This window comes from Echiichthys vipera (assembly GCF_963691815.1).
Source record: "Echiichthys vipera genome assembly, chromosome: 15".
NCBI lineage: Eukaryota > Metazoa > Chordata > Actinopteri > Perciformes > Trachinidae > Echiichthys > Echiichthys vipera.
The window spans coordinates 2,001,288-2,028,922 of record NC_139840.1 but is presented as its reverse complement, the minus strand read 5'-3'; the positions used below and the strand labels follow the sequence as shown (position 1 = coordinate 2,028,922).

Genomic DNA, 27,635 nt, shown 5'->3' with positions numbered 1-27,635 from the left:
GATGCTGAAGAGTGAATGTGACGAGCAGTGAGGGAGGAGACGGGACCCGGAGGAGAGAAAACCACCGGCGAGGGAGAAGTTCGGCTCCGAAAAGACACTTCAAAAAGTCCTTTGAGAGCCTTTGATATGCAAAGAGAGGATCTTTGAAATGACTGTGCTGACAGGCGCTCATTGTGCCAGAGACAAAGACGTGGCACTTTTCAGAAACAGGAAAAAAACAAAACGTCCCTCTCAGTCCAAACGCATGGTTTCATCAAACGCCAAGAGCTCCTGACAGCAGAGGGGGGGGGGGGGGGGGGTTATCCTCATTCACACACAGGAGGTAACGCAGAGTTCACTGTTCGCTCATGGCTGCACGAGACCAAACACAGAAGTTGTGGCTCTGGTTGTTGGGAGGGAAAGCGGGTTTTTCTGTTTTTGCCTTTCACAGAGCTGGGAAATGATTCTTTAGAGCCCCCTCCCACTGTTCCTCCGTCCCGTGCCCCGTGCTTTAGGGTCCTTGTCCCCCCTCCAGGCCCGTTTGTACTCACACTACCTGGGCCTCGGAGAATGCTTCTTGCTGCCTATACGTCATCACGCCGTAACACGTCACACGCATTGATGACGTCATGGCGATGCGTGGCTTTGTTTCCAGATCTTTCCGTAGACCTCGGAGTTTTTGTGCGTCTTGTCGACTGTTTTTGAATCTTTTCATCGACCAAATCTGCAGTAAACACGACCCAACGGGTAAAGTTTAGTTCCTTTGACCAGTGTGAGTGCAACCGTACCGCGTCTAGGAGCGGCACGCTTGCCGTCCACGGCCCGTTTGGGAGAGGTGGGCTTTAGTAAAGCACGTTTGCACGTGTACGAGCACGAGTGTGCGCACGTGTACGAGCACGAGGCCTACGGTGGTTCTGAGGTCATTTCCTGTGCGCCTGTTGGGACGTAGAAAAAAGAAGGAGGGACCATGCGCGGACATTTCAAACAATGGCGGTGAAAGGTTCACGTTGGTGTGATGAGGAGGTGGAGTGTTTACTGCAGATTTGGTCGAAAAACTCCGAGGTCTACGGAAAGATCTGGAAACAAAGCCACGCATCGCCATGACGTCATCAATGCGTGTGACGTGTTACGGCGTGATGACGTATAGGCAGCAAGAAGCATTCTCCGAGGCCCAGGTAGTGTGAGTACAAACGGGCCTGGAGGGGGGGACAAGGACCCTAAAGCACGGGGCACGGGACGGAGGCACAGTGGGAGGGCGCCCTTAGAGAGCTAAAGCTAAAAAACAAACAAACCCTGCACTGCTTTCTTCCACATCTTCCTCTCAAACACCCAGAAATGTCAAAGCGACGCCTCCAGACGGCTGACGTGTTGTCACGGACAAACAAACGGGACGGAGACAAATGGAGACGGGGCAGGAGAGGATGTTTAAAATGGGCCACACAATCAGAAGCTCGTCATCCTCACACACAAAAAAACAACACAGGCAGGCTGACACATGCGGTGAAGCGTTACCACGGCAACACAACCTCTCCGCAGAGAAGGACGTCTACTCGTTCCCAGGCAAACAAAAGAAATAAAACACAAAAAACAACGAACAAAACAGGCGAGAAAGGGAGGACGATCCCAGACGCTGCAGACAAAAACGTCCATCTTAAGAAACGCTCCGTCCTGCAGATCGTTTGACTCGTTCAAGAGCTTCAAGTGTGACTTTAACGCCACGTTTACGCCACACGTTAGGATCAAAAACAACCTCGACTGCAGGACAGGTTTGATGTTAAGATGGACACTTTCATCACAGTTCGATCACGACACGACTTGAGTGACAGGCAGCGGCGGAGGACTTACATTCTGCTTCCCCACGATGTTGTCGAAGGGCAGCTCGGGGCTCCAGGACGCCTCGTTGAAGGTGGCGCTGCTGGCCCGCCGGTCCACCGAGCTGGCCGCCTCCTTCATGATGTCCTCCGGCAGGGACAGCGTGCTCTCCTCCGGCTGCTTGATGAGGTACGTCCTGATGTTGTGGCGGCGGAGGAAGTCGTTGCGGTCCTTGCCGTGGCCCTCCTCCACCTCGTAGTCGCCGTTCAGACAGTCCAGAGCGGCTTTAGAGATGTGGATCCTCCTGGAACGGGAAGAGTCCAGTCAAAGACAGCTCAGACATCCCTGCAGGACAAACCGCTCGACCTTTAGGCCGGTGTTTCCCAAAGTTAGAGTCTGGATGAATGATATTATGTGGGTTTGTTTCTCTAACTTGAGTAGAAGAGGAGCTCAGATCAGCTGTGTGGAGCTGTTTACCAGAGGTGGGGATACGACTTGATTTGATTTGATTTGATCCTTTAAATCGATTTTTTAAATTGTTCTTTCAGTGCCTGGATGTCTGAGTGATTCAATTACTTCATTTGAGTGCGTGTGAAGGTCGGAAGTTACTGCTTTTAGTGTCAGGGAGTGACGTGACGACACTTTCAAGTTGAGAACAGACACAAAATCAAGCATTTTTAGGCTCCGTTCACTCTACAAGGGACCTGGATCTGAGTTTCCCGCTCATGTGTGACCCATGTCTGTGACTCCACTTCGGCACCATTGATTGGTTCATGTTAAACTCTCTGGCTGCTGCTCTGTTCCCGTGTTCTACTGCGTGACTAATGGCCTTGAGTGTAAACTCTGCGTAGTAAGCGTGTCTCTTAACAGGAGCCATTTTGGGCTCTTTACACAAACACACACATGGAAATGAAACGGCACGCTTCACGCAGTCGTATATCTCAACATGCACCGCGCGTTACTTCTTCTACGGGGAAAATAGAGTCGGCGGCTGCTCACCGTAGTTGGAGACCTGTTGTGGCTCAATATTGGTCCATATATAAGGAGCACCGGATTATAAGGAGCACTGAGACATGTGGAGGTTTTTAAGTGTAACTTATAGTGCGGAGAATACGGTAACTGTATATGTCTGTATATCCTGGGGATATGTGTGACTGAGGATGTCACTGTGGCTCGTATCCTTTCTCTTTCTAACCACGTTTCCTGTCCGACTCCGTAGCCAACCATCGAATCAAAGGTTCAGGTTTAGGTCCCTTTAACGACACCCAGGGGTGAACTAGTTTCGCAGTCGAGCGTTGAAGCGTCCGTCATGATTCCAACAATCAAAACAAGACATGAAACATCGACAAAGTGCAGCAATCCATTAAAATAAAAGCATGAAATTAAGAAGAAAAGACCTTTAGTTGTCTAAACTTAACCGTCTCCTTTAGTCGTCTAAACTTAACCGTCTCCTTTAGTCGTCTAACTTAACCGTCTCCTTTAGACGTCTAACTTAACCGTCTCCTTTAGTCGTCTAACTTAACCGTCTCCTTTAGACGTCTAAACTTAACCGTCTCCTTTAGTGACTAAACTTAACCGTCTCCTTTAGTCGTCTAAACTTAACCGTCTCCTTTAGTCGTCTAAAGTTAACCATCTCCTTTAGTCGTCTAAACTTAACCGTCTCCTTTAGTGTCTAAACTTAACCGTCTCCTTTATTCGTCTAAACTTAACCGTCTCCTTTAGTGACTAAACTTAACCGTCTCCTTTAGTGTCTAAACTTAACCGTCTCCTTTAGTCGTCTAACTTAACCGTCTCCTTTAGTCGTCTTAACTTAACCGTCTCCTTTAGTGACTAAACTTAACCGTCTCCTTTAGTGTCTTAACTTAACCGTCTCCTTTAGTCGTCTAACTTAACCGTCTCCTTTAGTCGTCTTAACTTAACCGTCTCCTTTAGACGTCTAAACTTAACCGTCTCCTTTATTCGTCTAAACTTAACCGTCTCCTTTAGTGACTAAACTTAACCGTCTCCTTTAGAGACTAAACTTAACCGTCTCCTTTAGTCGTCTAACTTAACCGTCTCCTTTAGTCGTCTTAACTTAACCGTCTCCTTTAGTGACTAAACTTAACCGTCTCCTTTAGTGTCTTAACTTAACCGTCTCCTTTAGTCGTCTAACTTAACCGTCTCCTTTAGTCGTCTTAACTTAACCGTCTCCTTTAGACGTCTAAACTTAACCGTCTCCTTTAGTGGTCTTAACTTAACTGTCTCCTTTAGTCGTCTTAACTTAACCGTCTCCTTTAGTCGTCTTAACTTAACCGTCTCCTTTAGTGGTCTAAACTTAACCGTCTCCTTTAGTCGTCTTAACTTAACCGTCTCCTTTAGACGTCTAAACTTAACCGTCTCCTTTAGTCGTCTTAACTTAACCGTCTCCTTTAGTCGTCTAAACTTAACTGTCTCCTTTAGTGGTCTTAACTTAACCGTCTCCTCTTACTCACCCTGGGATCCCTCCAGACTCCAGCTTGTTGGCGATGTCCACGTCCCAGGACCAGACGTCGAACTGCCACTTCCTGAGCCCCAGCACGCCGCACAGCACGGAGCCCGAGTGGATCCCGATCCGCATGTCGATGTCGTGTTTCGTGCGTGAGCGCACATATCTGGAGGGAAACAGGAAGTGACCGTCAGACGCCAAACCATCCGACAGACTGCAGTGATTCACGGTGACCATGGCGATGATGATGTCATACTCCACTTCACCTCCGTGAGAGCTACGAGCATGAACCACTACGTCTTTATGGACCCATTAACCGTCTAAACTTACATTATTTTCCGCACTATAAGGCGCACCACATTATAAGGCGCATAGAACAGACGCTACAGTCGAGGCTGGGGTTACGTCAAGGACCGCCATGTTAAGTTAGCGTGCTAGCGCTGTTGCCTTCAGTGGAACAGTGATCGTACGGACTCTTCTACTTGCTGCTCTCTGTTCAACAACCCACTGTTGGAGTTTGTCCTCCAGCTGCAGCCGTCTCGCTCTGTTCCCTCTAAACTCTGTTTAGTCTTCTTTACTCGCCGCAGGTCGTCTTGTTGCTTCCTCCACTTCGGCACCATTGATTGGTTCATGTTCAACTCTCTGGCTGCTGCTCTATTCCCGTGTTCTGCTGCGTGACTAATGGCCTTGAGTGTAAACTCTGCGTCGTAAGCGTGTCTCTTAACAGGAGCCATTTTGGGCTCTTTACACAAACACACACATGGAAATGAACACTTGGGGGCGCTGGAGCCGATCCAAGCTGACATCGGGCGTGAGGCGGGGTACACCGGATTTTTTAAACCTGACAGTCCTGCATCTGGGCACATTAAACCTGACAGTCCTGCATCTGGGCACATTAAACCTGACAGTCCTGCATCTGGGCACATTAAACCTGTCAGTCCTGCATCTGGGCACATTAAACCTGACAGTCCTGCATCTGGGCACATTAAACCTTTCAGTCCTGCATCTGGGCACATTAAACCTTTCAGTCCTGCATCTGGGCACATTAAACCTGACAGTCCTGCATCTGGGCACATTAAACCTGTCAGTCCTGCATCTGGGCACATTAAACCTGTCAGTCCTTGTTCTGGGCACATTAAAGCTGCCAGTCCTGTATCTGGGCAAGAATGCAGGAAAACCAGCATTTCGAGCAGGATCTGAGGCGTTTCCGATACTCGAAACAATGCATGCGAGTCCACAAAGACCCTTTGATACCACATCTCATCTCATCTTCAGCCTCTTATCCGGGGTCAGGGCGCAGCAGCTCCAGCAGGCGACGCCAAACTTCCCTTTCCCGGGCCACATTAACCAGCTCTAACTGGGGGATCCTGAGGCGTTCCCAGGCCAGTGTGGAGATCTAATCTCTCCACCTGGTCCTGGGTCTTCCCCGAGGCCTCCTCCCAGCTGGACGTGCCTGGAACACCTCCCTAGGGAGGCGCCCAGGGTTCATCCTTACCAGATGATCCTGAACCACCTCAACTGGCTCCTTTCAACGCAAAGGAGCAGCGGCTCTACTCCGAGTTCCTCACGGATGCTGAACTTCTCCCCCTCTCTCTAAGGGAGACTCCAGCCCCCCTCCTGAGGAAACACATTTCACACGCTTGGACCTGGACCTGGTTCTTTGGGTCCTGACCCAGCTTTCATGACCACAGGTGAGGGCGTTCAAGACCCTTTGATACCACGAACAGCGTAAGTCCGTCTTTCACGTGTTCCTCACAAGTTGCAGACGTTGGTCCAGCGACTGTCGGCGCTCACACAGACTCCGCCCCCAGAAAGTGCTTCCGTCAGTCTGAACATCTGCACACGTCTTTATATTCTCTCAATTAACGTTCCTGCGACATGGACCGAGCTGCACAAAGTGATCGTGCGTAAGCAGCTCACCACATTGACTCAATAGAATACAGTACAGTACAAATCTCACAGCTTATCCACCGCTAATCCTACTTCTCTCCCCCTAAACGTCCCGGCCCGCGCTGTCACACTGAACGTGATGCAATGGGTCCAAACACGCCGCAGCGACAGAGAAGATGATGGGAATGAAAAAGCACAGACTTCAGGGTCAGGGAGTGTTTTCAGGAGGAAGTGCAGAGCGGCTGTGCGTTGTCTGTGCGCTCTAACGCGACCTGAAGATCCCCCAGTCAGTCATGTGTCAGGATTCATCCGTAGATCCCTGTGGTGTCATTTCTAAAACATGATGGCATCGGCGAGATTATGCCGTCTCCCGTCTCAGCGAAGCGTGCATGTGTGATATGATTGAACCCTGTAACTGTGTGTGTGCGGTGTGTGTTGCTGATGTACACAGCCGGGGGCTCCTTCTTACAAATGCAAATACTGCGGCGGAGCAGCTTCCAGATCACAGAGCCGACGCGCTGAGAGCTGCGAGATATGAGATAAAGAAACATGTACGGATGAAAGCGCTGCCGTCCAGCCCCCTGGGGGGGAAATACATTTATTTATTTTTTTAAAGCAACTCTTTGAAAGATGCCGTTGAACAGCGCAGGTGTCCTGCTGCTCTTAAATATGGACGGGTATAAAACTACGGTTCAATCACTGAAGACACAGAAACACACGTTTAGATTCAGTGTGACTGAAAATACACTTCCCTTTGGATATCGTTTTATAAACGTACACCAAGCCCCGCCCACAGCTGCCTGTTTGATCCAATCAGGAAGCTCCAAAAGCGTCAGTTCTCAGAGTGTCCACTAGGGGCAGGAGCCTGTGGATGTTCTCATGTGTCCAGGTCGTCGTTCCCCTCAAAGCAACTTCAGTCCAAAGCAACTGGACTTGGTTATTTGTCAGGAAGACGTTTCACCTCTCATCCAAGAGGCTTCATCAGTTCATGTACGCATCTGACCAGGACCAGGACCAGGACCAGGACCAGGACCAGGACCAGGCTGGGACTGGACCAGGACCAGGATCAGGCTGGGACTGGACCAGGACCAGGACCAGGCTGGGACTGGTCCAACTAACTGGTGTGGAGATCCAGGTATTAAACCTCTCACTAGGCCGATGATGTCACTGGAACCCTTTGTGATCCAAGTGCCAACGACCGTAGTTGGAGTGACAGTCGTTGGTGGGAAGTTGGTTTGGACTTGGTTAGTGCTGGTCCAGTCCCAGCCTGGTCCTGGTCCTGGTCCAGTGGTTGGTGGAAGTAGGTCTGGACTTTGTTAGTGCTCTATTGAGTCTGAACGACCGCCGTTGGAGTCACAGGAGGACGTTTGTGAACAGTTGTTCTTTGAGGTTTGATTGTTGAATGAAGGGATGAAAGGGCGGCATTGTAAACTGGAGAGAAGTGGAGTCTCAGAACTCCTCCTCTGCTTAGCCATGGTTTCTCAACTTTTGCATAGGTGGCTTCTTTTGAAAGAGGAGTAAGATTTACAATGCTGCCCTTTCATCCCTTCAGGAGATTCAACAATCTAACCTCAATGACGGTCGTTGGCACTTGGAGCACAAAGGGTTCCAGTGACATCCTCAACCTTGTGAGAGGTTAAATACCTGGATCTCCACACCAGTTAGTTGGACCAGTCCCAGCCTGGTCCTGGTCCTGGTCCAGTCCCAGCCTGGTCCTGGTCCTGGTCCTGGTCCTGGTCCTGGTCTTGGTCAGATGCGTACATGAACTGATGAAGCCTCTTGGATGAGAGGTGCTCCATATCACAGCATACATGGTAGTTAAAGTGATATTTCTGAATACACATCAAACAGGAACGGCTCATTTTCATTACTAAAAGACTCGCATTCAAGATCAAAGGGGCAGAACATTGATTCACCTCGACGTATTTCAGCGTGGGTCTCGATCCCTGCAGCTAAAATAACAAAAACCACAGCAGCAGGGTGTGCGCGGACAGTACCTGATGGTTTTGATCATGCTGAGGCCCATCTCCACGCAGCAGTGGGCGTGGTCCTGCCTGGGCTCCGGTAGACCAGACACACAGTAGTAACAGTCTCCCAGGATCTTTATCCGTAGACAGTGGTTCTCCTGCAAAAGAGCCCACACGTCAGTAACGTCTATTAAAACACACGCAACACACACGCATCCAGTGAATCTACCTCAAAACATTGTGTGATTGGAAACAGGAATAACAGAGAAATGTTAGCGTCAAATTAAAATAATAGCCTGGTGATACGCGTTTCAGTGTCAGGTCTGTTCTGCATTAACTGTGAGTGGCTGAGCATGACAGTGCGAAACGCTCCTCGCTCTAATATCACAGTAACGTACGGTCCTGTCCACTCGGTTTCACAACAGAGCCGTTTCTCATTGATAAGAGACGAATAAGAGACTGAAAAGAGACGGAAAAGAGGCTTAAAAGGGACTGAAAAGAGACGGAAAAGAGGAGGAAAAGAGGCTTAAAAGGGGTGGGAAAGAGACGGAAAAGAGACTGAAAAGAGACGAATAAGAGGCGGAAAAGAGACAGAAAAGAGGCGGAAAAGAGGCTTAAAAGGGGCGTAAAAAAGACTGAAAAGAGGCGTAAAAGAGACTGAAAAGAGGCGTAAAAGAGACTGAAAAGAGGCATAAAAGAGACTGAAAAGAGGAGGAAAAGAGACTGAAAAGAGGCTGAAAAGAGGTGGAAAAGAGACTGAAAAGAGGCGTAAAAGAGACTGAAAAGAGGCGTAAAAGAGACTGAAAAGAGGCGTAAAAGAGACTGAAAAGAGACGTAAAAGAAACTGAAAAGAGGCGTAAAAGAGACTGAAAAGAGACTAAAAAGAGACTGAAAAGAGGTTGAAAAGAGGCGGAAAAGAGACTGAAAAGAGACTAAAAAGAGACTGAAAAGAGACTGAAAAGAGGAGGAAAAGAGACTGAAAAGAGACTGAAAAGAGACTGAAAAAAGACTGAAAAGAGACTGAAAAGAGGAGGAAAAGAGACTGAAAAGAGACTGAAAAGAGGAGGAAAAGAGACTGAAAAGAGACTGAAAAGAGACTGAAAAGAGGAGGAAAAGAGACTGAAAAGAGACTGAAAAGAGGAGGAAAAGAGACTGAAAAGAGACTGAAAAGAGACTGAAAAGAGGAGGAAAAGAGACTGAAAAGAGACGTAAAAGAGACTCAAAAGAGACGGAAAAGAGACTGAAAAGAGACTGAAAAGAGACTGAAAAGAGACGTAAAAGAGACTGAAAAGAGGCGGAAAAGAGACTCAAAAGAGACGTAAAAGAGACTGAAAAGAGGAGGAAAAGAGACGTAAAAGAGACTGAAAAGAGGAGGAAAAGAGACTGAAAAGAGACGTAAAAGAGACTCAAAAGAGACGGAAAAGAGACTGAAAAAAGACTGAAAAGAGACTGAAAAGAGGTGGAAAAGAGACTGAAAAGAGGCAGAAAAGAGACTGAAAAGAGGCGGAAAAGAGACTGAAAAGAGACTGAAAAGAGGCGGAAAAGAGACTGAAAAGAGACTGAAAAGAGACTGAAAAGAGGCGGAAAAGAGACTGAAAAGAGGCAGAAAAGAGACTGAAAAGAGGAGGAAAAGAAACTGAAAAGAGACGTAAGAGACGTAAAAGAGGCGGAAAAAAGACTGAAAAGAGACTGAAAAGAGGAGGAAAAGAGGTGGAAAAGAGGCTGAAAAGAGGCGGAAAAAAGACTGAAAAGAGACTGAAAAGAGGAGGAAAAGAGGCGTAAAAGAGACTGAAAAGAGACTGAAAAGAGGAGGAAAAGAGGCGGAAAAGAGACTGAAAAGAGGAGGAAAAGAGGAGGAAAAGAGACGAATAAGAGGAGGAAAAGAGACTGAAAAGAGGAGGAAAAGAGACTGAAAAGAGACTGAAAAGAGGAGGAAAAGAGGAGGAAAAGAGACTGAAAAGAGACTGAAAAGAGGAGGAAAAGAGACTGAAAAGAGACTGAAAAGAGGAGGAAAAGAGACTGAAAAGAGACGTAAAAGAGACGTAAAAGAGACTGAAAAGAGACTGAAAAGAGGAGGAAAAGAGACTGAAAAGAGGCGGAAAAGAGACGTAAAAGAGACTGAAAAGAGACTGAAAAGAGGAGGAAAAGAGACTGAAAAGAGGAGGAAAAGAGACTGAAAAGAGACTGAAAAAAGGCGGAAAAGAGACGAATAAGAGACGGGAAAAGAGGCGGAAAAGAGACTGAAAAGAGGAGGAAAAGAGACTGAAAAGAGGCAGAAAAGAGACTGAAAAGAGGAGGAAAAGAGGTGGAAAAGAGACGAAAAAGAGACTGAAAAGAGACGGAAAAGAGACGGAAAAGAGGCGGAAAAGAGACTGAAAAGAGGAGGAAAAGAGACTGAAAAGAGACGGAAAAGAGGAGGAAAAGAGACTGAAAAGAGGAGGAAAAGAGACTGAAAAGAGACTGAAAAGAGACTGAAAAGAGACGGAAAAGAGGAGGAAAAGAGACTGAAAAGAGACTGAAAAGAGACTGAAAAGAGGAGGAAAAGAGACGAATAAGAGGCGTAAAAGAGACTAAAAAGAGGCGGAAAAGAGACTGAAAAGAGACTGAAAAGAGACTGAAAAGAGGAGAAAAAGAGACTGAAAAGAGGAGGAAAAGAGACTGAAAAGAGGAGGAAAAGAGACGTAAAAGAGGCGTAAAAGAGACTGAAAAGAGGAGGAAAAGAGACTGAAAAGAGACTGAAAAGAGACTGAAAAGAGGTGGAAAAGAGACTGAAAAGAGGCAGAAAAGAGACTGAAAAGAGGTGGAAAAGAGACTGAAAAGAGGCGGAAAAGAGGCGTAAAAGAGACTGAAAAGAGGAGGAAAAGAGACTGAAAAGAGACTGAAAAGAGGAGGAAAAGAGACTGAAAAGAGGAGGAAAAGAGACTGAAAAGAGGCGTAAAAGAGACTGAAAAGAGACGGAAAAGAGGCTTAAAAGAGGAGGAAAAGAGGAGGAAAAGAGACGAATAAGAGGAGGAAAAGAGACTGAAAAGAGGAGGAAAAGAGACTGAAAAGAGGCGTAAAAGAGACTGAAAAGAGACGGAAAAGAGACTGAAAAGAGGAGGAAAAGAGACGGAAAAGAGACTGAAAAGAGACGGAAAAGAGGAGGAAAAGAGACTGAAAAGAGGAGGAAAAGAGACGGAAAAGAGACTGAAAAGAGACTGAAAAGAGACTGAAAAGAGACTGAAAAGAGACTGAAAAGAGACGGAAAAGAGACTGAAAAGAGGCTGAAAAGAGGAGGAAAAGAGGAGGAAAAGAGACTGAAAAGAGGCGGAAAAGAGACTGAAAAGAGGAGGAAAAGAGACTGAAAAGAGGAGGAAAAGAGACTGAAAAGAGACTGAAAAGAGACGGAAAAGAGACTGAAAAGAGGCTGAAAAGAGGAGGAAAAGAGGAGGAAAAGAGACGAATAAGAGGAGGAAAAGAGACTGAAAAGAGACGGAAAAGAGACTGAAAAGAGGCTGAAAAGAGGAGGAAAAGAGGAGGAAAAGAGACGAATAAGAGGAGGAAAAGAGACTGAAAAGAGGCGGAAAAGAGACGGAAAAGAGACTGAAAAGAGGAGGAAAAGAGACTGAAAAGAGGAGGAAAAGAGACTGAAAAGAGGCGGAAAAGAGACTGAAAAGAGACTGAAAAGAGACGGAAAAGAGACGGAAAAGAGACTGAAAAGAGGAGGAAAAGAGACTGAAAAGAGACTGAAAAGAGACTGAAAAGAGACGGAAAAGAGGAGGAAAAGAGACTGAAAAGAGACTGAAAAGAGACGGAAAAGAGACAGAAAAGAGACGTAAAAGAGACTGAAAAGAGGAGGAAAAGAGACGAATAAGAGGCGTAAAAGAGACTAAAAAGAGGCGGAAAAGAGACTGAAAAGAGACTGAAAAGAGGAGGAAAAGAGACTGAAAAGTGGAGGAAAAGAGACTGAAAAGAGGAGGAAAAGAGACTGAAAAGAGACTGAAAAGAGACGGAAAAGAGGCGGAAAAGAGACTGAAAAGAGGAGGAAAAGAGACTGAAAAGAGGAGGAAAAGAGACTGAAAAGAGGCGGAAAAGAGGAGGAAAAGAGGAGGAAAAGAGACGAATAAGAGGAGGAAAAGAGACTGAAAAGAGACTGAAAAGAGACGGAAAAGAGACTGAAAAGAGGCTGAAAAGAGGAGGAAAAGAGGAGGAAAAGAGACGAATAAGAGGAGGAAAAGAGACTGAAAAGAGGAGGAAAAGAGACTGAAAAGAGACTGAAAAGAGACTGAAAAGAGACGGAAAAGAGGCGGAAAAGAGACGGAAAAGAGGCGGAAAAGAGACTGAAAAGAGACTGAAAAGAGACGGAAAAGAGGCGGAAAAGAGACTGAAAAGAGGAGGAAAAGAGACTGAAAAGAGGAGGAAAAGAGACTGAAAAGAGGCGGAAAAGAGACTGAAAAGAGACTGAAAAGAGACGGAAAAGAGACGGAAAAGAGGCGGAAAAGAGACTGAAAAGAGGAGGAAAAGAGACTGAAAAGAGACGGAAAAGAGGAGGAAAAGAGACTGAAAAGAGGAGGAAAAGAGACTGAAAAGAGACTGAAAAGAGACTGAAAAGAGACGGAAAAGAGACGGAAAAGAGACAGAAAAGAGACGTAAAAGAGACTGAAAAGAGGAGGAAAAGAGACGAATAAGAGGCGTAAAAGAGACTAAAAAGAGGCGGAAAAGAGACTGAAAAGAGACTGAAAAGAGGAGGAAAAGAGACTGAAAAGTGGAGGAAAAGAGACTGAAAAGAGGAGGAAAAGAGGCTGAAAAGAGACTGAAAAGAGACGAAAAAGAGGAGGAAAAGAGGCTGAAAAGAGACTGAAAAGAGACTGAAAAGAGACAGAAAAGAGACTGAAAAGAGGCGGAAAAGAGACTGAAAAGAGGCGGAAAAGAGACTGAAAAGAGACGAAAAAGAGGAGGAAAAGAGAAGAATAAGAGGCGTAAAAGAGACTGAAAAGTGACTGAAAAGAGGCAGAAAAGAGGCGTAAAAGAGGCAGAAAAGAGGCGTAAAAGAGACTGAAAAGAGACTGAAAAGAGACTGAAAAGAGACTGAAAAGAGACTGAAAAGAGGCAGAAAAGAGACGGAAAAGAGGAGGAAAAGAGACTGAAAAGAGGAGGAAAAGAGACTGAAAAGAGACGTAAAAGAGACTGAAAAAGAGACGGAAAAGAGACGTAAAAGAGACTGAAAAGAGACGGAAAAGAGGCTGAAAAGAGACTGAAAAGAGGAGGAAAAGAGACTGAAAAGAGGCGTAAAAGAGACTGAAAAAGAGACGGAAAAGAGACGTAAAAGAGACTGAAAAGAGACTGAAAAGAGGAGGAAAAGAGACTGAAAAGAGGAGGAAAAGAGACTGAAAAGAGGCGTAAAAGAGACGGAAAAGAGACTGAAAAGAGGAGGAAAAGAGGCGGAAAAGAGGAGGAAAAGAGACGTAAAAGAGACTGAAAAGAGGAGGAAAAGAGACTGAAAAGAGGAGGAAAAGAGACTGAAAAGAGACTGAAAAGAGGAGGAAAAGAGACTGAAAAGAGACTGAAAAGAGGAGGAAAAGAGACTGAAAAGAGGAGGAAAAGAGACGGAAAAGAGACTGAAAAGAGGAGGAAAAGAGACTGAAAAGAGACTGAAAAGAGACTGAAAAGAGGCGAAAAAGAGACTGAAAAGAGGCGTAAAAGAGACTGAAAAGAGACTGAAAAGAGGCGTAAAAGAGACTAAAAAGAGACTGAAAAGAGGAGGAAAAGAGGCGTAAAAGAGACGAAAAAGAGACTGAAAAGAGGCGGAAAAGAGGAGGAAAAGAGACTGAAAAGAGGAGGAAAAGAGGCGTAAAAGAGACTGAAAAGAGACTGAAAAGAGGTGGAAAAGAGACTGAAAAGAGGTGTTAAAGAGACTTTCAGTGTCAGGTCTGTTCTGCATTAACTGTGAGTGGCTGAGCATGACAGTGTGAAACGCTCCTCGCTCTAATATCACAGTAACGTACGGTCCAGTCCACTCAGAGTGAATGCTGAATCAATTACTCGCTCTGTTGTTCTGGATGAAAGATTCATCGGGCGGCTGGAGTTTCTTTATTCTGCTTTCATGACGCAGAAGAGAAGAGAAGAACGCTTGTTTCTCTCTCAGAGACGCAGACTTTTATGTTTAAATCGTCCTTATTTATACGAAACACAGTTTGAATCTAAATTTCCGCTCTTTTGGCTTTGGAAAAACCTTTATTTGACTGCGATCCTGCGACAGAAGGAAGCTGCAGCTGCAGGGTCACGTTTCTACCGTTAAAACCTTAAAGTCAGCGCGGCCTGGATCGACCTCCGCGCAGGACGTTACACAACAGGAAGAGCTGCCAAGATAATCTCTAGAAACATAGAAAAGTCTTGGCCTCGCCGACCGTCTGTCAAGAGGAGCGTCTCAGACCCCAAATCCTCTTCATTCTGGTGTGGTGAGTGTCCTAGGGAGCACTCACACTGTGCCTCCGTACCGTGCAAAACAGGTTCCACTGCTAAAGTCAGGTTCCTTTGACCAGTGTGAGTGCAACCGTACCACGTCTAGGAGCGGCACGCTTGCCGTCCACGGCCCGTTTGGGAGAGGTGGGCTTTAGTAAAGCACGTTTGCACGTGTACGAGCACGAGCGTGCGCACGTGTACGAGCACGAGGCCTACGGCGGTTCTGAGGTCATTTCCTGTGCGCCTGTTGGGACGTAGAAAAAAGAAGGAGGGACCATGCGCGGACATTTCAAACAATGGCGGTGAAAGGTTCACGTTGGTGTGATGCGGAGGTGGAGTGTTTACTGCAGATTTGGTCGATGAAAAGATTCAAAAACAGTCGACAAGACGCACAAAAACTCCGAGGTCTACGGAAAGATCTGGAAACAAAGCCACGCATCGCCATGACGTCATCAATGCGTGTGACGTGTTACGGCGTGATGACGTATAGGCAGCAAGAAGCATTCTCCGAGGCCCAGGTAGTGTGAGTACAAACGGGCCTGGAGGGGGGGACAAGGACCCTAAAGCACCGGGCACGGGACGGACGCACAGTGGGAGGGCGCCCGTAGACTCTGCAGCTTCCTCTACTGCAGGAACAGGCTGCACTTAAGACACCTCACCATGTCAGGATCCGGGTCCTGTCAGGATCCAGGTCCTGTCAGCCCTTCCCTCTTCCTTTTGTGTGAGTTTGTCTCCATCTGTCTTTTTCTCCTGATTGTCTTTCCCTGTGTGTTTGTGTGTCGTTGCTGGTCGGCGTGGTCCCGCCCAGCTGTGGCTCATCAGCTCGTCAGCGCTGGAGGGAACGCCAGACCGTTTTCACATTTACGTGGTATCGTGCCTCTCTTGGTCAGCTTGTTGGCTACATCCGTGTCGCTCTGTGCTCCGTTAACTGTTTCTTTGTTTCTTTTGTTTTAGTTTCCCGAGTTCCTGTTCGGCCACCACCCGTTCGTGTTCGTCTCCTTAACCCCACGTTTGTTCTTCGTCGTCTACACCCGGACCCCGTCCTGTTCTCCCTGTTCCCTGGACACACTACTCTAGTGTCCGTGTCTGCATTTGGGTCCCGCTCCTCGGAGTTATTCCCCGCACCGTTCATGACAAACCAGAAGCGTTGCCGTTCGTATAGAAGAACTTTAAGTTGCCTAATCTGAACCAAACACCGGAGAGCAGTCAGATCAGAAAACACTCGTAGGAATAACTGTCTTTTGAACGTCCACGGCCCTTTTGTCAAACGAAGGACCGGATTATTTCAGCATGAGGACCCCACAGTGACTCTGAAGCGACCACAGCTACAGAACTAAGCTGAACACTTAAGGAGATAACGCTGACGTGTGCGCCCGGGCTCGAAGGTTAAATCACTTACGTGTGCGAGGCGGTCGAAGCGTGCAAAGAGTTCGTTCAACATTCGCACCAGCTCCTGCGCCGACAGCGTGGTGGAGAGGTTGGTGAAGCCTTTAACATCTGCGAAAAGAATGCTGAATAAAATACGGAAATGTCACTTTTCATATCCAGGTCAGGTCTTTAACAACACCATCCAAAGACTTTCACCATTTATGTTTTGATTCAATGCAACTGAGACATCAATGTTCACGTAGAGTCCTGTTTGCACCCGTACATCTCCATCAGTCCAGCACCACACACACACACACACACACACACACACACACGCACACACACACACACACACACACACACACGCAATCAATCAACCACGCAACCACGCAATCACACACACACACACACACACAATCACTCAATCACGCAATCTCTCAATCACGCAATCTCTAAATCACTGAATCACGCAATCTCTCAATCACGCAAGCTCTCTTTGCACCCGTACATCTCCAATCACACACACACACACACACAACCACGCAACCACGCGATCACACACACAAAATCACGCAATCTCTCAATCACGCAATCTCTCAATCACTCAATCACGCAATCTCTCAACCTCTCAATCACGCAATCTCTCAATCACGCAATCTCTCAATCACGCAATCCCTCAATCTCTCAATCCCTCAATCTCTCAATCACGCAATCTCTCAATCACGCAATCTCTCAATCACGGAATCTCTCAATCACGCAATCTCTCAATCACGCAATCTCTCAATCACGCAATCTCTCAATCACGCAATCCCTCAATCTCTCAATCTCTCAATCACGGAATCACGCAATCTCTCAATCTCTCAATCTCTCGATCACTGAATCCCGAGCAAAGCGGACGCCTCACCTGACATTCTCGTAGCGGTGGATGTAGATCCTGTGGAACTGGTGCTGGAGGTGTTCGTCCTCTACATTTGTCATGTCGTTGATCATTTCCAAAACTACAAAACGTGGCAGGACCGATAACACCAGCCTCTCCTGCGGGGGAGAGAAGATCCACCATATTAGTACTCAACAAGAAAACCGAGATTGAGAGCAAAGAGGAATTAAAAGGAGACACAAGTCAAAAAGTATTAAACATCCAAACACGAGTAAAAAACAAATTACATGAAGTCCCGTCTGTAAGAAATGATTGGACGTCTGTGCCAGGCTAAGCTCCTGGAGCCGGATCCTCCAAAGCCTCCGGGCTCCGCGGAGACGACACACACACATTTTGTCTGGTGGGTTTCTGCGCTGACGCGGTGCCACTTGGCAAACGCAGAGACAGATTTGGAGTGGGAGCCACGCAGCGTCCCTCAGTGTGGGATCTGCACCGGCGCCAAGCAACTGCCTCCTTCAGATACTTAACACGATCAAACCACGACTCCGCGTTCTCTCCCCAGGAACCCTGTCGGTGATGTCGGCACACACGCCGAGATAAGGCTCCCCATAAACAACAACCGGACGCGTACGTTGTTGTCCTGGAGCAGGGGTGGGCCACTCCGGTCCTGGAGAGCCACTGTCCTGCATGTTTTAGGTTTCTCTCTGCTCTAACACACCTGAGTCTAACGCTCTGCTCGTTATCAAGCAGCTGAAGCTCGTCACAGTTTGATTATTGTTAGACTCAGGTGTGTGAGGGCAGGGAGGAACCTAAACCATGCAGGACAGTGGCCCTCCAGGAACCCTGTCCTGGAGCTTTATTGGTTGTGAGAGAACGATCGACGATCAAGGAATCGACACGTTTCAGGTGTTTATTCGGATCAAACGTTCGAACAACGCACAGAAGACTCGATGAGGCTCTGGTGCTGCTGCTGTGACCTTTGAGGAACATTATCCCACAACAACAACAGACTTCCTGCACCATAATTCATAATTGTGTCACTAACACAATTTGCATTACACCACGTAGAAAACTAGAGACGGGATCACAAAGCTGCGACACCAGATGTAGCCCCGGGGCGTAGGGTTGAGGGTCAGCAGTCCTACCCCCCCAGATTACACCTTTCTTTGCACTCAGCCTTCATTTTGACCTCAACTACACACCTCAAACGTTTCCTCACTGCATCACGCACGGCTGCAAATTTATCGTCGTGAAAACATCCGTCTGACAGACAGACAGACAGGCGGACGGACCCTCCTCTGTGGTAGTTCTCAGTACACACACACACACACACACACACACACACACACACGCTGTCGTGACTGCTAAGGATGTTTTTACGCTTGATGTGTAACACAGAGTGGAGTTTTTTTGTCCGACCTCCTGTGAACTCAGTGAAGCCGTCTGAGAGCTCTGAAGAGCCTCTTCAGACGCCAGCGTGAGAGGAGACGAGGAGACGGAGAGAGCGAGAGCATCCTCAACACACACACACACACACACACACACACACTTACACACACCTATCCTTACTCATTATTGTCACACTGACTGAAACACAGTCCAGTGATGCTGTAACAGCAGGACCCAGGAGGCCGCGGCCCGTGTCAACAACATGTCAGTCACGTTACAACCACCCCCGATGTTTGGTGTTGTTGCGTAAACATGTCCGCGTAGTTTAACGCGCGTTCACAACTGTGTTTGTGTTCAGTGACTTTCTCTGAAGCAGCCGGTGAGCAGCTCGTTCATGCCATGGAAGCAAAAGCTAAACATTATTTTTTTATATTAGTATTGCTTACATTTTTAAAATTACGGCGTCGTAACGACTGGTCTGAACTGCCGCTGGTTCAACCCTCCACTGTCAATCCTTCATTGTCATGCCTCCACTGTCAACCCTCCACTGTCAACCCTCCACGTCAACCCTCCACGTCAAACCTCCACTGTCAACCGTCAACCCTCCACCGTCAACCCTCCACCCTCTACCATGAACTATCAACCCTCCACGTCAACCCTCCACGTCAACCGTCAACCGTCAACCCTCCACCACCAACCGTCAACCGCCAACCCTCCACCATCAACCCCCCACCATCAACCCTCCATTGTCAACCATCAACCCTCCACCTGCAACCGTCAACCCCCGCCGCCAACCCTCCTTTGTCAACCATCCACCCTCCACCGTCAACCCTCCACCTTCAACCATCAACCGTCAACCCCCCACGCCAACCCTCCTTTGTCAACCATCCACCCTCCACGTCAACCATCAACCCTCCACCCTCAACTGTCAACCGTCCACCCTTCAACGTAAACTCTCCACCCTTCACCGTCAACCCTCCACCCTCCACGGTCAACCCTCCACCCTCCACGGTCAATCCTCCACCCTCCACGGTCAACCCTCCACGGTCAACCCTACATCCTCCACTGTCAACCATCCACCCTCCACCGTCAACCATCAACCCTCCACCGTCAACCATCAACCCTCCACCGTCAACCTTCCACCATCAACCCTCCACCGTCAACCATCAACCCTCCACCGTCAACCATCAACCCTCCACCGTCAACCATCAACCCTCCACCGTCAACCTTCCACCATCAACCCTCCACCGTCAACCATCAACCCTCCACCACTAACCGTCAACCCTCCACCGCCAACCCTCCACTGTCAACCACCAACCATCCACCCTCCACCGTCAACCCTCCACCTTCAACCATCAACCCTCCACCTTCAACCATCAACCGTCAACCCTCCACCCACCACTGTCAACCCTCCACCGTCAACCCTCCACCATCAACCCTCCACCCTCAACCGTCAAACTTCCACCCTCCACCATCAACCATGAACTATCAACCCTCCACCCTCAACCATCTCCTGATGGTTGACCATCAACCCTCCACCGTCAACCATCATTAGTCAACCGCCAACCTTCCACCATCAACCCTCCACCGTCAACCTTCCACCATCAACCCTCCACCGTCAACCATCAACCCTCCACCGTCAACCTTCCACCATCAACCCTCCACCGTCAACCACCAACCATCCACCGTCAACCGTCAACCCTCCAGCGGCAGAAATATATGAGACTTGAATATTGATTAGTTTCAGCACCTGGTGGATTTCTTGTACATTTTAGTGCCGTACACTTTTTAGGACTTTTAAGATTACAAAAGAAAAGAGTCAAAATGCCAGAAAGGGAAGAACGGCTTTAGTCAACAGCTGCGTCGTTGCCTCGATCGAGTGTTGTTCTGTGAATGTAAGTGGAATATTCTCTCGCTCTGTTCCAGGTTCTCCACCAGCTCCTGAGGGAAATATGTGTCCGTGTAAGTGCTAACGTTCACCAGCGAGTGTGTATCTGTGTGTGTATCTGTGTGTGTCCGCCGCTGGGTGCAGAGCAGGTGGAGTAACAGTGGGATGAAAACAGCTGCTGCTCCAACAGGAGGTCGTCTGCGTGGACCGTAAAAAACAAACAGCTGAGGCTAAAACCAACGTGACGCCGACAGAAACTGCAGAGTCACAGCGCTATAAAAGGACTCTCTTCTTTATCACATACAGTCGATTCATCCGCGTGTGTTTTCTACTTCCTGTCCACATCCTGCCTTCATGTTCCACACAACACAACGGAGAAGACACACACACAGGGTCTCTGTTGTCTTGTTCTGTGGCTCTGTGTTCTCACAGCATGTTGACAGCAAACGCCAGGCCCCTGATTGGTCCACATTAAGGTGGTCTGGCTTTGGGCGGGGCCTCATCTCGCTCCATTACAACCGTCCCCGGAGCTTATCAGAGCCGAACCCTTCCAGGAAAAACAACCGTAAAAGCTTTCTGTGGCTTCTCAGAGCACTGAGTGTCCGCTCCACTGCGTAAACAAAGCTCTCAATGTGTCGCTGTGTGTGTGTGTACTGTGGATGTCTTGAGTGTGTGTGTGTGTGTGTGCGTCCACTGCACTGATGCAGTTTGCGTGACAGCAGCGGATCGATGCGGCGCCCATGTTATTCTCCCCCCAGCAGGCTCATTAGCCGCGCTGCTAACAGTCACTGCTGTCAACTTTAATCCATCAATCAGTGCTTCTTTTATCACACTGAGCTCCATCACGACACAAGAGGAAGGAAAAACACACTGCGCTTAATCATTCATGTGTTTTGGACCTTCGTGGTGGCTCAGTGGGCGCTAAGGTCATGTAGAGGTCACGGTTTATTATCTCTTCGTTGGTTTTGAGTCATTTGTGAGAAAGAAATGTCCAAATTGTGCAAATCCAGCTTCTTAAAAGTGAATATTTTCTGGTTTCTTTCGTCCTCTACGACAAGAGAATGATGTGACATATAAGGGCGCACTCACACTGTCCTTCCGCACCGCGCCAAAACAGGTTTTTCGGGTCAAGCCTCGTGCGTTTGACCAGTGTGAGTGCACCCGCTCTGCGCACCACGGCCCGTTTGGGAGAGGTGGGCTTTAGTAAAGCACGTTCGCACGTGTACGAGCATGAGGCCGACGGCGGTTCCGGGGTAATTTCCTGTGCGTCTGTTGGGACGTAGAAAAAAGAAGGAGGGACCTGTTCGGCTCATTTTCTGTAACCGATGTTGCATAAAAAGTATGGTGGAATTAGCATGCTAGCTAGCAAACTAAGGTACAGCTAGCTAGAAGTCCTACTCTGAAGTAGGAGCTATAATAGTCCCTCAAAATGGCGCCTTAAGAACTACAATGGCTCTTAGTTCTTACGGTGTGGACAAGAACCTGCAGTGAGCACAGTAAGCCAACACACACACACACACACACACACACACACACACACACACACACACAGCCCTGCTGGAGGTGGACTCACCTGTCTCTGGTTCTCTGTCTCGAGTCGCAGCCGAGCCTCGATGCAGCGCCGCGTCTCCAGGAAGGCCTGGCGCTGAGCCCGGTCAGACAGGTAACTGATGAAGATCCCAGCAGTGTTCATGCACATGAACAACACAGCCTGAGCCGCCACCTGAAACACACACACACACACACACACACACAGGGTGAAATCACACATACAGTACAGCTCTCAGTCTAGCGTCTATGAACGCTGACGGGTGAAATAATACAGGACGTGGCTAACAGTGATTAGCTCGGGGCAGCACGGTGCAGGCATTCAAAGGTCTTTTTTAACCACTAATGCTGCTGAAAATAACAGCAAACCTCTGCAGCAGCATGAGAAGAGTCCCTACACACCGGAGCGAGCGGGTCATCGAAGCCCCGACGGACGTCCTGAAACACTGACAGAGACGTCGGTCGTCACTTTGTCTCATCTGTCAAACCAACGTGTGGAATTCTCCGTCCACACTCTGGGACGTCTTTAGTGTCTCACAGACCACCGCCGTCTACAACGCTGCCGCCATTTTGACTCAGGATGCTTCTCTCCTCCATCGCCTCCATCTTTGTTGGGGTCAAACTTTACTGGAGGAACTTTTGAATGTGAGCGACGCCCTCTAGAGGATGTTTTCAATGTAAAGGACGCATGAAAGCGTGAGGGCAGAGACGTTTAGCTCGTTGATAGAGTCCGTCTCTGTTTACGCAGCAAATGGCTGAAGAACCGGGCGTGATACTCTGACGGATGATGAGCTGATAGCAGGCGGGTGACAGGAGTAGCATCAGTAGGTGGCGCGTAGATGCACAAACAGAGGACACGAGGAGACACCTGAGGAGCGGAGAACACAGGGAAACACGAGGGAGAGACAGGGGCGGTGACGTCCAGCGGTTTGCAGGACTTCCCCTCAGTAATTCCATCTGCACATCAGTTGAGTCAGATGACTCAGATCACACACACACACACACACACACACACACACACTAACTCCTTCATGTCAGCCTGTAACTCGGCCTCGGGAGGTTCTGCTTTATTTAAAGGGCGTCATGGTCATGAGATGTTCACACAACATTCATGACCATGACAACACAACATACACAACTTTCCTGAGAATCATCATCCACCCTGCAAACACCCGCTGCACTGTAGGTGAAAAACTTAGCAGACATTGGGAGAGGTGGGCTTTAGTAAAGCACGTTTGCACATGTACGAGCACGAGCGTGTCCACGTGTACGAGCACGAGTGTGCGCACGTGTACGAGCACGAGGCCTACGGCGGTTCTGAGGTCATTTCCTGTGCGCCTGTTGGGACGTAGAAAAAAGAAGGAGGGACCATGCGCGGACATTTCAAACAATGGCGGTGAAAGGTTCACGTTGGTGTGATGCGGAGGTGGAGTGTTTACTGCAGATTTGGTCGATGAAAAGATTCAAAAACAGTCGACAAGACGCACAAAAACTCCGAGGTCTACGGAAAGATCTGGAAACAAAGCCACGCATCGCCATGACGTCATCAATGCGTGTGACGTGTTACGGCGTGATGACGTATAGGCAGCAAGAAGCATTCTCCGAGGCCCAGGTAGTGTGAGTACAAACGGGCCTGGAGGGGGGGACAAGGACCCTAAAGCACGGGGCACGGGACGGAGGCACAGTGGGAGGGCGCCCTAAGCTGTGGTTGTACAGATTTTAGGGATATGAAACATTTGACGATGCATCACAATAAGCAAAACTACCAAAGTAGACACTGGTGGGCCGTCTCTGCTGCAGAGTTCAGGGTAAATGGGCTGAGATTTTCTGATGAGCAGCAGGGAGGGCACCACTACTTCTTATTTAAGTCAATTGTGGGTAGAAATGTTTCATTTGAGGAAAGAAAATAAGCATATTGAGGACTCAAATGAGCGACTCAGGTGTGGTTTGTAATTACAGTGTCGCTGTGACTGTAAAGTTTCCCGAGCAGAGGATCCAGGAAACAGCTCCGTAACATTTCAGCAGCACACGGTAGTGACTCAGACAAACATGGCCGCCCTCCTTTCATCCTTTCAGAGACGACTGTTTGGAGACTTTCATCAGCCGTTGATCCCGTAAAGTGAAAACCGGCAGAACGCACCGCTGATGCAACACTCTGCAACACCAGCGTCCTCCTCAGCTGCACAGGGGATTTCACCACCTCCACCTCCTCCACCGGCTTCCTCCCGCCTGCTGGAGCCGTACATGATGCAAGCGTTCAAACAGCTTGGCTGACAGTTTAGCACGTCACACACACACACACACACACACACACACACACACACACACACACACACACACACACACACACACACACACACACTTTAACCTTTCTTTTGAGCCAAAATAATCAGTTTAGAAACAGTGTTTACCCGTGCTACTCTCATGGGGTACAGGGTGTGTGTGTGTGTGTGTGTGTGTGTGTGTGTGTGTGTGTGTGTGTGTGTGTGTGTGTGTGTGTGTGTGGAGTAATCACAGACAGGTCTGGACAGGCCCTGAGCATCTGCTACCCTCCATCTAAGGCTGAATTCACACACACTCAGGTGGATCCGCGGTGTTGTGCTGCGGTGGGAGTCTCTCTGTCACATCGTTGTTATGATGACGGACTCTATCAACGAGCTACACGTCCGAACACCTGCACGTATTTGGACTGTGGGAGGAAACCGGAGAACCCGGAGAAAACCCACGCAGACACGGGGACAACATGCAAACGCCACACAGAAGGGCCCAGGCCGGGATTCAAACCAGGAATCTTCTCGCTGTGAGGCGACAGAAAACCTCAAAATGACAATGTTGTCTTTATCGTAAATTGTCACATGAACATCTCATCTTCAGCCTCTTATCCGGGGTCGGGTCACGGGCGCAGCAGCTCCAGCAGGAGACCCCAAACTTCCCTTTCCCGGGCCACATTAACCAGCTCTAACTGGGGGATCCTGAGGCGTTCCCAGGCCAGTGTGGAGATCTAATCTCTCCACCTGGTCCTGGGTCTTCCAGTCTCTTGAAATCCTTTCTTACCCTGGATGAATCTGCAAACACACCACTGTGACTCAGCGCGTTCCAGCGTCACAGCTTATAAAAGGAGCTGCTTTCCAAGAATAGATAAATGCCAAGACAGGTTTATTAATCCAGGACTTAATGTGGTGACCTTTCTCTTGGCTTCCTGCTTTAATTACCCACCTCACGGTGCTGTGAGACCATGACTTCTGTTTGTGTGAAGTGAAAAAGCATCTGTACCTAAGTGAGAGACGATCACAGCCGCGGTGATTAAATGAACTTAGCGAACGTTTCATGGCTTCATCGTCTGCTGTCTCGGTTTGGAGAATGCGCCCTGAGTCTTCCTCCGGAGGCACGATCGTGTCACAGATGATAAAACGCTCAAACAGACAGTTCGGTGTCCTCTGTTGCTAAGAGAAACGCCCTGAAGTGCTCCGTGGCTGTTTCCCTCTGCAGTGAAATTGCTGCACTATAAGAGCACATTTGGAGAGGGAAGAATCGAGCGTGAAGAGGTTCCTTCCTTCTGAGTTCTCGGTGCTTTGTGGAGAGCGAGATGACATTTTATGAGGGGGTGCTTTCCCCGACTGCCCCCAGGCCTCGTCACTGCTCCGGATCGATGACAGTGTGAACTGAGAGGGGACTCAAGTCACAGATTTGTTTCAAAACACATTCTACGCGTCAGAAATTGATGCCTGACAACATGTGAGCGGACTGTAATCCTGTAGTCATGTCATACAGGTCTCGGGGGCAGCAGCTCCAGCAGGGGACCCCAAACTTCCCTTTCCCGGGCCACATTAACCAGCTCTAACTGGGGGATCCTGAGGCGTTCCCAGGCCAGTGTGGAGATCTAATCTCTCCACCTGGTCCTGGGTCTTCCCCGAGGCCTCCTCCCAGCTGGACGTGCCTGGAACACCTCCCTAGGGAGGCGCCCAGGGTTCATCCTTACCAGATGATCCTGAACCACCTCAACTGGCTCCTTTCAACGCAAAGGAGCAGCGGCTCTACTCCGAGTTCCTCACGGATGCTGAACTTCTCCCCCTCTCTCTAAGGGAGACTCCAGACCCCCTCCTGAGGAAACACAGTTCACACGCTTGGACCTGGACCTGGTTCTTTGGGTCCTGACCCAGCTTTCATGACCACAGGTGAGGGTAGGAACCAGGACTGAGCGGTAGATCCAGAGCTTTGCCTTCCTCAGCTCTCTTTGCATCACAATGGTGCGGTAGAGCGACTGCAGCTCAACTGGCTCCTTCAACGCATAGGAGCAGCGGCTCTACTCCGAGTTCTCCCCCTCGACGATGAGGCAAATAGTCAGTGCTCAGTTCGCCACGTTAATAACTAATCTTTCTGTCGAGTGACAAACTCAGATCACACTTGTGTCACTGCTTTACACAGACTTGAACTTTCTGCAAGAGACTGAGGCCTTAAAGAGAACGGCACCCATCTTTAGATACGGTCTACGCGCCTGCAGCAGGGATGAGTGCGGGCTACAGGTCACTACTCTCTTACGCCACACGTCCAGATGTTTTCCTACATTTTAAACTTGCAACTTGTAAACATGACGATGCTAGTTCCACACCTGGAAACACACGTGGAGGTGTGAAATCAATGTTCCTGTTTCCTGATGCTGACAAATGTTTGTTTAATTATAAAGAGGAAATGTTGCAGATTTGATGTTTTATTCAGTAAAACCGTTTTTGTGACGACGGTGGAGGCGGTCGTTACTTCAGTGGAGGCCGCCCACCTCTGCTAAAAGATGGTGCAGCGGGAAACCGGCATATATAAAGAAATCTCAGTGTTTTTCAAAACTGAACACACACACACACACACACACACACACACACACACACACACACACACACAGCCATCTTTCTCACTGTCTTCTCCCCTGAGGCTCTTCACTGTATCTCACAGAGCTGAAGAGCCTCCCGGTGCATCACGGTGTGTTACTGTGTGTTATTGTGAACGTCTCCCGGGACGCCATCAGCACTGATTCAATTTCCAAGTCGCCCCCTGAAGGCCTCTGCTCCTCCTACAGAGACCAAAACCAAAACCCCATAAGCTGCGGCAGCTGCGGTAGCTGTCGCGGCGTCCATGTTGTTTTGGAAAAAGAGCAGTGCCGGCTCGCCGTAAAGGGCATCAGCATGGAGAGCGGCGGTGCACTCATTAAAAGGGAAATGCCAGTGATGTGGATGTTTTTAACAAGGCCTCATTAAGAGCAGCGGGCCGGGGAGAGGCACAGCTTACAAACAACTACATGGGCAATAATGAGGCAAGGTTAATAATAGTCATAATTATCATAATCTTCAGTTTGACGGAGGGTGAGCTGTGGCGTTTAATGTGTCACGGAAAATAGATCGATCGATGCATAGATGAACATCTCTGAGGTCTGAGCACATTAACACTGGAGCATGGAGGTTCAGACTGTTGACTTTGGGAACCGTGATCGTATTAGCATCATATGCCGACGACATGTTGTTATATATTATTGTTCTCCTCAGACCTAAAATAGTGGTTAGCCCTGTCGCCTCACAGCGAGAAGGTTGCTGGATCGAATCCCGGCTGGGGCCCTTCTGTGTGGAGTTTGCATGTTGTCCCCGTGTTAGGGGATAAGAAAGGATCTCAAGAGACCGGAAGACCCAGGACCAGGTGGAGAGATTAGATCTCCACACTGGCCTGGGGACGCCTCAGGATCCCCCAGTTAGAGCTGGTTAATGTGGCCCGGGAAAGGGAAGTTTGGGGTCCCTGCTGGAGCTGCTGCCCCTGAGACCCGACCCGGGATCAGAGGCTGAAGATGAGATGAGATGTTCATGTGACAATTTACGATAAAGACAACATCGTCATTTTGAGGTTTTCTGTCGCCTCACAGCAAGAGGGTTCCTGGTTTGAATCCCGGCTGTGGCCCTTCTGTGTGGAGTTAGCATGTTCTCCCCGTGTCTGCGTGGGTTTTCTCCGGGTTCTCCGGTTTCCTCCCACAGTCCA

The 27,635-nt window shown here is 48.6% G+C and overlaps 1 protein-coding gene across 1 annotated transcript in view; it reads right to left on the bottom strand.

Moving 5' to 3' along the window:
* The window catches only part of adcy8 (adenylate cyclase 8 (brain)), a gene marked incomplete at its 5' end in the record, with an annotated part of 85,830 nt that overhangs the window by 37,835 nt on the left and 20,360 nt on the right, over positions 1-27,635 (bottom strand). Inside the window, 6 exons of the mRNA XM_083928064.1 lie at positions 1,825-2,095; positions 4,263-4,421; positions 8,143-8,270; positions 15,953-16,064; positions 16,826-16,956; positions 21,649-21,798. Of these exons, the coding sequence (XP_083784190.1) occupies positions 1,825-2,095; positions 4,263-4,421; positions 8,143-8,270; positions 15,953-16,064; positions 16,826-16,956; positions 21,649-21,798 (951 nt within the window). The remainder of the gene's footprint in view (positions 1-1,824; positions 2,096-4,262; positions 4,422-8,142; positions 8,271-15,952; positions 16,065-16,825; positions 16,957-21,648; positions 21,799-27,635) is intronic.